At 38.2% G+C, this 11,335-nt stretch overlaps 1 protein-coding gene across 1 annotated transcript in view; it reads left to right on the plus strand.

Moving 5' to 3' along the window:
* Nucleotides 1-11,335, plus strand: part of LOC107737160 (mitogen-activated protein kinase kinase kinase 1-like) — a 62,337-nt gene that overhangs the window by 38,001 nt on the left and 13,001 nt on the right. Inside the window, exons 5-11 of the mRNA XM_016548603.1 lie at nucleotides 970-1,086; nucleotides 1,174-1,322; nucleotides 1,925-2,046; nucleotides 3,407-3,488; nucleotides 3,610-3,773; nucleotides 5,461-5,597; nucleotides 7,677-7,916. Coding sequence (XP_016404089.1) covers nucleotides 970-1,086; nucleotides 1,174-1,322; nucleotides 1,925-2,046; nucleotides 3,407-3,488; nucleotides 3,610-3,773; nucleotides 5,461-5,597; nucleotides 7,677-7,916 — 1,011 coding nt within the window. The remainder of the gene's footprint in view (nucleotides 1-969; nucleotides 1,087-1,173; nucleotides 1,323-1,924; nucleotides 2,047-3,406; nucleotides 3,489-3,609; nucleotides 3,774-5,460; nucleotides 5,598-7,676; nucleotides 7,917-11,335) is intronic.

Genomic DNA, 11,335 nt, shown 5'->3' on the forward strand with positions numbered 1-11,335 from the left:
GTTTTCCCTCCTATTTATATTCCTGTGAAACAGGAAGCCATGGCTGGATAATTTCATGTTCATAATCACCCTGGTATGCTCAAAATTGTAAATATGAATGGGAATATACTTCACAGATATTTTACTCATAAGAATTTCTAGGGGTGCCAATAATTGTGTCCAACGTGTATTTGAGAAAAACATTTATGTCATAATGATATTTCCCCCCATTTTAAATTCTTATTCTCCAATGAAAGGCTTTGATTTATGTGAATTTTTTTAAATAAAAGATCAAAATGATTAACAATGCAGATTTATTTTCACAGCCGCCTTTGATCATATTTACCAAGGGTGCCAATAATTCTGACCACGACTGTATAAACATCCTGATTTCTATAAAACAAACAGTATTTGTAAAAAAGCAATAAGCCCCGTGAAGCCGTGGTTTACAGTGAATTTATAACAGCTAAGGGGCGTTGTTAGGTACGACACGAAGCGGAGAAAACCCCCTTAGCTGTTATAAATTCACTGTAAACCATGGCTTTACGGGGCTTATTGCTTTTATAAAACGGTTATTCCATATACGTTGTTAGGTTTCACAAAATAAAACAGAGCAAATAAAGTGTAATGATATTAATAAAAACAGTATTCTTCCACCAAACAATGTAGCTCCTCAGAAACAGTTGTGGTTGCAACAAAGTGGTTGCCGAGCAACACACAGAAGTAAACAAAGGTGTGTGTTTGTAGAGTAATTTACAACAGCTTCGAACGCGGCTCAGCCAATCAGAATCAAGGACCGGAACTATCCGGTTTATAATAAAAAAATTTAAATGGTATTTGTAAAGAAAAATGTAAGTACAAATGCTACTGTTGTAATGAAAACTGTTCTGTTTCCAGTGTCCATGCCTAATATATTATGTATGCTTTAATTGTGTCACTAATATAATCTTTGGTTTTTCATCATCATATGGTGTCCTTTATGTTGAGCAGACGTGTAGCTGTGGCCGAGGGACGTTCTGCATCCACGTGCTCTTCGTCATGCTCAGAGTCTTCCAGCTGGAGCCGTCGGACCCTCTGCTGTGGAGGAAGACCCTCAAGAACTTTGAGGTGAGGGGACTGTCATACAAGCAGAGCACAACGAGCTCAGTGCCATCGCTCAAGCTCAGCGCACACTGATGGTCTGATCTCATTCAGGTGGAGAGCTTGTTTCAGAAGTACCACAATCGCCGCAGCTCGCGCATCAAAGCTCCCTCACGCAGCACCATCCAGAAGTTTGTGTCTCGCATGTCCAGCTCTCACACGACATGTACCTCCAGCGCCTCTCCATCCAGCAACGAAAGCAGGTCTGTGAAGCTCCAGAGACCCTCTTATCTGCTTGAACTGTGTGATTTCAGGCTATGCTGACTGACTCTGGATCAGATCAGTGTTTCTCAACTGGTGGGTCGCAAGGCCATTCTGAGTGGGTCGCGGAGAGTACAATTTTAATCAAATTAATTGCATGATGTTTCTATTATTTTATTAATTAGAATTAATCTAATAATTCTGAGTATGTTTCAGACGTCTTCATTATTTATCATAATTATAGGAGTAGTTGAGCAAAATAATTCAATCCGAATTCATAGTTTGTTGCTCTTATAGCAGATTCCCCTATCTGTCTGTCTGTATTCATATTACCTCACCAGCTGAATGGGCGAGCCGAGTCTGAACCCCAAACAAAGTTTGGTTATTGTACTGATGTATCTGTGTGATGCCAGTAAGTTGTCAGAACGAGTCACCTTTGAGTTCTGAAAGTTACGGTGTGTTTTTGTAGTACAGTTAATTCTTACCTCAAAAGGAAAAAACGGATTCCTCATGATGTGACCCTTTTGAAGCAAAGTGTATTTATCTGTCAAAGCCCTTGTGTCTTAGTAACTTTAACTTTACTTTACTGTACTCCTGTGAGCAGCATGAAGGATGAGGAGGAGCAGATGTGCCCTATCTGTCTGTTGGACATGCTAGATGAGGAAAGTCTGACGGTGTGTGAAGAGGGCTGCAGAAACAAGCTCCACCATCACTGCATGTCTATATGTAAGTAGTCAAGTCACCTTTATTTATATAGCGCTTTATACAATATAGATTGAGTCAGAGCAGCTTTACAGTGTTACAGTAATGTTTCAATAATGCAAACAAAATTCAATTCTGCTGTAAAGCAGCACTAAAAAGAGGACAATAGAAAACAGTCAGTTTTTCACTTAAAGTCAGTTCATCGCTGATCAAGTGATGTCATTGTGGCCAATAGTGTTTGTGAAATCAAATCAGCAATGTTGATAATATTAAGTGTCTGCCTGACAATAGCAAGAAAAATATCAGTGCTCATATCCCAGATTATCCCACCTCACCTGATTTGATATTTTGAGTAGTCACAGGAACTAGCATTGACTGTCCACATCACGGAAGGGAGGCTTTGAGAGCCTTTTTATAGGTCCAGACATTTCTACAGAGGGCTGGCAAACACAGCCCACAAAAATGATATGCAAAACACACTTTTTCAGAACCAGCGAGGCGATCCAATTCCATCCAGCGGTATAAGTAGAAAGTTATCGTCAAATAATGAAGGCTTTTGAAGATATTTTTAAGTTTCAGAAATGTTGAATGCTCATTCATTGTCTATATGACAGATCTCTTCATATGTTCTCCCCTTATGCCAGTTTAAAAACACTGAAAAACAGCGCAACATAAAGATGCATGATTATACAGACCAACAACAACAAGAACAAATGCTACAGGAATAATTCAGATGGAATACAAAAATTGGTCCTGTGTGAAAACACCCTTGAATTACCAAGTGTAGCCAATAAGATAACCGCTATTCAACAAAAGCTGTTTTCAAACCTGACTAGTTTTCCAAGTGACTTTTGCGTTGCGATTCTTGAAAGGTGTAGCATGCGGAAGATTAGTGTGCAAATGGTAGACCAGGCTAGTCAAAAACAGGAGGAGAAGTGTTGGGATAATACAGCATCAGCAATCACAGACATTCACACTCGATGGGATTAGATTTCTTAGAGGACTGTTGAAAAACTAGGTAATTTCCTCTGGAATTTTTACAAAGGCTGTGCGAGAAAATAACACAGACTTGGCAGAATCGGACAGGATTAAAATCACAAAGTACGTCTGTGAACCACGAATTTCACTAACCTCCGAGAAAACTGGTGCCACCCAGATAGAGTTTAATGCAGTAAATAGGCTAAATATCGCACAGAACTGTCATAATCCCCACAAAAGTCTGATTACATGTAATAACAGGAACATTGCTCACAGGAGACGGTTTGAAGTCGGACTAGTTGTTTGTTGAATGAGCATCCATGACCCATTTCTAGCCCTAGATCCCCTGACAGCCCTTCATGTGATGAGTTTAGTGAACATCTCTTGTGTCCCGTTTGTCTTTCAGGGGCCGAGGAGTGCCGGAGAAATCACGATCTGTTGATCTGTCCTCTGTGTAGAGCCAAGTGGAAGTCTCATGATTTTTACAGGTAAATTCAACCGTTCATATATAAATTAATTGACTTTCTGAAGCTAAAAGCTGCAGATACAGACGTTTAATGAGCGTTAGTTTCCTCAGAGTACCTCAGGAATATTTTCGTGTTTAAGGAGGCGTGTAATTGACCAGCAGACCTACATAAACCCGAGCAGGCAGGATCGGACCCAACAAGCCCAAACACAGATGGAGTCTAAGAATGCAGCGCTAACTAATGAAGCTGGCAAACCCAGTGCTGATGCTTCATTCAGGACATACGCCTTTGGGATCTGTCCTGTTTGTATTTACTCTAAGATGTAAGAGTCTGGTGTCGACTCCTCTCTGGTGGTTAGGTAAGCGAGACAGCCCGGCACCAGCCATGTTTGTGTGTCTGCCCGGGATTGACATGCTAGCGGCTAGTCAGTTTTTGGTGTTTTCCAACTTCCCGCAAACCATCCAGAGATTCACCCCACACACAAGAGACGCATGAAACCAAATCCTGATGTTTCTTCTTTAGGAAACAGCAATTATTCTAATTTCATGAAGTAAATCCCCTCCATTTGTCGTGATGCTATGCATCATGGTCTTATTGTCTCAGGTTACAAGAACACAAACCACAGGTTTGGTTTGTTGCCTTTTGTGATGTTTCTGTGAGGTATTAGAGCTCACACATGCATTGTTGTGTTGTGTTATAAGACACTATGGTGGCCATTAGTGTAACCTGTCTTCTACAGTCAGTCACCATTTCTGTGCAAAAATATGTTAGTTATGTGCCATGGAGCTGCTCACTTGTAATACTTTGACCAGTATTTCAATACCCGAGACTCTGAATTATGTTGGTGTAGCAGTTTTTTCTAAACATAAATGGTTAAAGTACTGTTACTAATACTGTATGTAGCTACTATTTATAAATTAATTAGAATAAAAGTTGTATAATGACAAAATCATTTACATTCATGCATTCAGCAGATGCTTTTATCTAAAGCGACTTACAAAAGAAGGACAAAATAATAAAAAAGTACTACAGTTTGCCAGCAGACCAACTGATGAAAGTTGGAATCAATTATATCTGCTAATAAGAAACATGACAAGCAAACGTTTCATCATGATACTTCAGCTGGCACCGTAAGATATGATTTACAACGTACACTACCATTCAGAAGTTTGGGGTTGAGATCTTGTTTTTTGTTTGTTTTTGAAATAAGTTTCTCCAAGGCTGCATTTATTTGACCCAAAATACAATAATAATAATAATAAGTTGTATTTATATAGTGCCTTTCCAGGGCTCAAGGACGCTTTACAATAGTAACAGTAATATTGTGAAATATTACAATTTAAAATAACCGTTTTCTATTTGAATATATTGTAAAATGTAATTTATTCCTGTGATTAGTGTGATTTATTCACTAATCCACTCTTCAGTGTTGCATGATCCTTCATTTGATCCTTTTTGTATAGATGTATATTTGATGATTTTTGAATAGAAAGTTCAAGAGAAAAGCATTTGTTAAATTTTTGTGAACGTTTTTTGGTAACAATGTGAAATTCTTTTACTTTTGATCAATTAAATGCATTTAATAGCTGAATTTTTTTTTTTTTTAAAGACCCCAAAATTACCCCAAATTTTTGAACAGTAGTGTACAGTGGATGTTGCCTAGACCAGTGTTTCCCAACCTTTTTTTAGTCGCGGCACCCTTTGGAAATTTTAACAAACTTGTGGCACCCTACAAAATTAATTTTGTCACAATATTTGAATTTCTAACTTCGATATGATAATTTGAAAAGTATAGATATTCGGTACAACAGGGAAGAACTGCAGAATATAATGTCATACAGATATTTTTAATATTAAAAATTGTCCATCAATGGTGGCAATCAGAAGGCTAATTTCTGATGAAGAGACCAATTTATATGACAGACTTTAATGTGGGCTCTTATTCATATGTAAACATTGTGAGATAGCTAGTTAAACAAAGTTTTGATAACAGCTGCTTCTTCTTCAACGTCTTCATCTCTTCGTACTGAGAGCTCGAGAACGGGGCAGGAGGGCGACTTCTCTCTCCCACAGTATGGAGTACAGCACATCCCACAGACATACACAGAGCTCGCCGAACCCTGGATCAAGGTGTGCTCAACATGCAAAGTATACACAAATATAAAGATGCAAGATCATGCATCTGGTCTTCAGACAAAAATGCATTGAAATGACCATTCATAAACAAAACCAAACAAGACACGCCTTTCATGTGTTCTTTAAGAATGATAAATAACACTTACCTGTGAGAGGGTGATCACCCCCTTTATGTCAGTGATTGGTTACACCCCAATAACTAGCAATAACGGCAAACGTTTCCTGGAGTTTTTAAGAGTTTCACACCGTTGTGAAAGAATTCAGATGGTAAAAATTGCTGTAGATCAGTGACATTTGTAATCTTTTGAGCATTTACTTGCTTGTATTCATTGCTTCCAAGGCTGTAACCATGACTTGAACATTAGGGAGGGGGGGCAATTTATATATATATATATATATACAGTATATATATACACATCATGTTCTGTCTGAATATTTGATTAGATGGCAGGTGTTCATTAAAATCGAAACGTCCAGGAGCACAAAAACTTGTTGTCAGCATTGCTCTGCGACTTTTATTGATAAAATAGCTTCGATACTGAATCGATACATTATATTTCTCATTAACGAGGAGGTAAAAATCGCTGTTTTTGAAGCAAATACATTTACAGCTTCATTGTTTGTACAGAGACGCACAGACTCAGGTAATTCACACACGCAACTTTAATCTCTTTCTCAAAATGGCCATATTTGAGAAAAAAAGTTGAGTAGTTTGCATCACTGAATATAGTTGTCGGTCATTTAACATTTCTATGGTAAAACAGTTGACTAATACGAAATGATTTGCAGCTTCCATCTTACCTCGCTCTCTTTCAACCTCAAACTGACGCTTTGTGCTGGAATTAGTGCTCTGCTGCTGTGAACAGTAAACCCCGCCTACTTTGATTTGATTGGCCATCTCAGTTATTTTGACATTGACGAGCGCTGTAAGACCGCTGAGACAGACCAGCTTAAAAAATTTCACTTTTAAACCTTTTAGTCAATTAAAAAACAGAGCGCTGCAGCAGATTTCAAATATTGGGGGTCTATGGTGGTTACAGCCCTGATCGCTTCACATTCTCCTGGAGAATTCACTGATTCAGAGCAGAATTCGTTTCTTCAGCAAAACCATCACACTAGATAGGACTGAAGGTCTTTGGATGTTGCTCTTTGTGACTTCCAGATAATTTTGTACCTTGAAGTCAGAGAGATTTTGTCAGGACGATCATGCCTTTGGATGATTAACAACTATTCCAAACTTTCTTCATTTGGATAAAATTGCTCTGATTGCGGTTCTTTGGAGCCAAAGAGAAATGTGTTTGTAGCCTTTTCCAGACTGATAAACTTCCATTTTTATTACAAAGGTTTCAGAAGACCTTCTTTTCCTCCCCTTGTGTCATGATGTGCTGTAGCTTAATGGGACAGTCCAGCCAAAAATAAAAAATTCTGTCTTCATTTACTCACCCTTGTGTCGTTTCACGCATGTATGCCTTTCTTTCTTCTGTGATCATAAAAGATGATATTTTGAAGAATGTGAGTAACCAAGTTCACATTGACTTCTATTGTATGCTCATAAAAAATAATGCAAGTCAGTGGGAACTGAAAGCGTTTGGTTACCAACATTCTTCAAAATATTTTTTGTGTTCCAGAGAAGAAAGTCAATTCAAATTAAAATGAAGTTGAATAAATGATGACAGAATTAAAATTTTTGACCTGTCCCTTTAAAAACAGGCAGAGCAGGGTAGATTTAAATATTGGCCATTGATGTGATAATATTAGAACAATAAAAATAATTACCCGCTATCATTATTGGCAAAATTCATTATATTTTAAGGAATCTTACATAAGCTGACATGCTTGACTCATGTTTTCCATCTAAATTCTTGTTACTGTAATGCACAAAAAAAAGTGCAGTTGTAAGTATACAATGTTAGTATTTTTCTTTTACATTAAATTTATTATGATATGTGCTTAATTGCCATGAAAATGTTGGAATACAAGAAAGCTTTCTGTTTTTTCTACTTTATTTCTTTTGTAATTACAGTTTCTTCATTTATTAACTGCGTGGTTTTGTGTGTTCATGTCACGTCTCAGGTGTTTGGTTTGGAGCTGGTAGGCTGTCTCTTTTCCCGAAACTGGAACATCAGAGAAATGGCTCTCCGGCGGCTGTCACATGACGTGAGCGGAGCTCTCCTGTTGGCCGGGGCGGGTGCGGGGGCGGGGCTTGGGACAGCAGCAGGGGGGGGGGCTGGCGACGTGGTGGTGGAGTCCTGCTGTAGCGTGCTCTCCATGGTCTGCGCTGACCCCGTCTACAAAGTCTATGTGGCAGCACTGGTGAGATGCTTCACCTCTGTATTACTGACACCACACTTACCACTGCTACAGTATAGACCAATTTGGAGTAGACGTCACAGTTATGTCACTTGCGTGTATGGCTTGAATAGACTGCTACCTTAAAACTGTCATTTTCTGCCACCAGATAGGCTCCGCCCACAAAAACCATCATCACTGTTTGCAAACACTGAAATTGGTCTATTTGACAGGGTTTCTGCACGTCTTAATTCACCCTTCTGAAAATTTATTCATTAATGAAAATTGAATTCATAAAGTCGTGATATTAAATGTTGCGTGCACTGCAAAAAATTAATAATTTCAATATTTTTGTTTTCCAGTACAAATATCTAAACATCCTTAAATCAAGATGCATTTACTTGGGATGCAAATGTAAATCGTCTTAGAAAATTTAACAAAATTAAGTTTATGCTTAAAACAAATATATTCTGCTCCCTACACATTTAACATTGAGAACTTATTGATGTATTGTGTTCCTTTTAACTTATTCCTAAAATTTTCTACACTTGCTCTTAAATAAGTCTTAAAATGATCTTCATTAAAACATGCAGAAACACTGACAGGTTTAGGCTACAGCAGCATCAAAGCACAAAAACATCACATCAATAATACTGTCAATAGTACAATAGTGCTTTGCCTGTTAGACATGACAATCAGTGTGTGAATTAATCAGGCTGCACTGGTTTCATGCTTGTCTCTTCTGGCTTGTTTCAGCATGTTTTTGTGTGAAGCAGAAGTCTTTATTATGTCCAAGTGTCGTGCACGCTGAATGGTGAAGTGCTGTCACTTGTGATCTTCCTTTACCACATGTTTCATATTCCTGACCACTGCTGTGATCATGTGAACACTTCAGTCACATGAGGTGCTTACAGCGTGATGCTTCTGTTGTGATCATATGAACAAGACAGATTTCACAACGCTGCACCAGCTATTCACCAAGAGCTCCTACAGTCATGAGGGCGACTTGAACTGAGACCATAGTATTGGGTCACAACATAGTCTCGGTGCCCTTTGCTCTTTAGCTTCACTCACACCGAAATTCTGATTTTCAGCTCCAATGTTCACAGATGTTTACATGACCTGGTCTGAAAGGGTAGTGCTCCTTAACTGAGCTGCATTCAGAGGAGTCCTGCTCTATAGAATACAGGCTAGTTTTCTGTAAAATGAGCACTTCACTAGGCCATTGGCTGGTTTCATTGTTCTCAATCAATTCAATGTCAGGGATACATCCAATTTAAGCTGGGCGATATAGATAAAATAAATCTCTGTTTTTGACATTTTGACTATATTAGATGTAACTTTAAATGTTTTTTTTTGCTTTTGTTTGTCACCCATGAAAAAGATCTGGATAGAGCAGCTATTGTTGCAAAGTACATTAAAAAAGTACAAATATTCTCATTTTAAAAAAATATATATCTAGACAAAGCGACCACTTACTGCTTTTACTCAATAAACAAAAGAAAAGGTACTTTGAAGAGTGTGTTCTTTGAAGAACAAAGCAGCAAATTAAATTACACATTACATAGTTAAAGTCTCAGGTCTTTTAGTCTGCATTTACAGTCCAAGACTTGATGCACAGATCTATTCTGACATGCAATGAGTTTCAAAAACTTTCAGGTCTCTAGAGCTCTCCCTTTATAATCACTGAAGCTGTCAGTCACTTCAGTTTAGTGCAGAAAAACTGTCAACACTGCACAGTAAATCTAATTTACATTGTGTTTACAGTTTGTTGGTTATAATGACAGGATTGGCAAGCAGGCTTGCTCCCATGCAGTGAACAAAAACACTGGCATTTTGAGCAGTATTTAGTAGATTGTAACAAACACCTCTGATTGGCCATTGCGATCAAGAGATCAACAGACTTGTCTGAGATCGACTGCAATGCTCAACGCTTCAACAGCATGTTGTAAATAAAAACCGTTGAAGCTTATCTCTGAGTGCGCACTAATACTCACAATCACTTTGACGCTGTCATACTCATGAGATGAAAATGTCTTACAGTGTTTCTAAAGCTAAACTGAACTTTAAACACTATCCACTGTTCGTTCAATACAATGACAAAAATTCCAAGAAATAAAACAGACATCAGGCCCTTGATGCTTATCACTTGTGCCAAAAAGTTAACTTCGGTTCTAGGTGATATCCGTTTATTTCTACTAGATATAAAAGCACCATTTTTTTCCTTTGGTCAGCTTTGATCTGAGGTTGTACTGAGCTCTAAAGTGCAACAAACCACGCTGGCTGGTTTTAAAGTTCACCTCGAACCAGGAAGTCTGGAAGCAGCAGGGATCCTCAGGCTGAAGCTGGAAAAGAAAGGTTTCTTTTTTTCTTTGTCTCTTAACCTATTTCTCTTCCTTTAAGAAAACAAACAAAAAAACAATAGCTCTTGCTGCTTGGACTTCTGGGATGGTGTCTTTCCCTCAGGCTCTGTGCTCCAGTGAGCTGCCTCTATGAAAACAACAAGCGTTTTGTCCTTTCGGGGCTTTCCAGCAGTTTTCCTATATTCTTCGAACACGCACCAAAAAGAGGGCCGTCTATATGAACTCAAAATACTAGGGACAAAGGCCTTCGGGATGTTCCCTTGCGTTAGACTGCTCTGCAAACACTTCAGCATTGTGAAGTGTGTTTTGTAGCGTTTGGCTGATCTGAAGTCTGCGGGTTTAAATGTCATAATGTCTCACTATTTATTCTTGACTTGGAGTTATTTTTTGCAGGCAGAAGAGCATTATTTGAGCCAGGATTTTAGCCTTTAGTGTTGTGTGAGTGTGTAGGCGGTAGAATGTGTTTGTTTTCAGGAGGGGAGTGTATGGTGGGTTAATCAGTGCTGGGCAGCGCTTCAGTGCGATGTGCTATCAGTCACCACTCCCAGCTCTCTCTGGAGTCAGGGTCAGGGTGAACTCTTACACATACATACATACATACACACTCACACTCACTCACACACACTCGCACACACTCACTCACAAAGAGGCTTATCAACTTTAAAAATGCTTATCTACCATTTCTTTTATTGCTGACGTCAAAGGCTGTTTATCTAATCAGAATCTGTCACTTTGCTAGGCAAGTTAGCCAGGTTGTGTGACTTTGAAGCCATCAAAATTCAGGAAACATTTACAAAATAAATATTCTAAAGTAAAAAAAAAAATGTTTTAGACTGTAAATGTATTTGTAAGTGTATTTGGTCATCATATGATGATGAATGTAGGGCTGCATGATTTGGGGGGGAAAATATTGTTTGCTATGCTTGTTGGTAGGGTGGCACAATTTGACCACCCTACCAACTTTAAATATTACCAACTTTAAATATTTTATTATATTTTAGTTTCAATTTTAATTCAATATGACTACAATAATTGTGTGTATATATATATATATATATATATATATATATATATATGACT

Source organism: Sinocyclocheilus rhinocerous, unplaced genomic scaffold (genome assembly GCF_001515625.1).
Source record: "Sinocyclocheilus rhinocerous isolate Xijiao unplaced genomic scaffold, SAMN03320098_v1.1 scaffold2386, whole genome shotgun sequence".
Classification (NCBI taxonomy): domain Eukaryota; kingdom Metazoa; phylum Chordata; class Actinopteri; order Cypriniformes; family Cyprinidae; genus Sinocyclocheilus; species Sinocyclocheilus rhinocerous.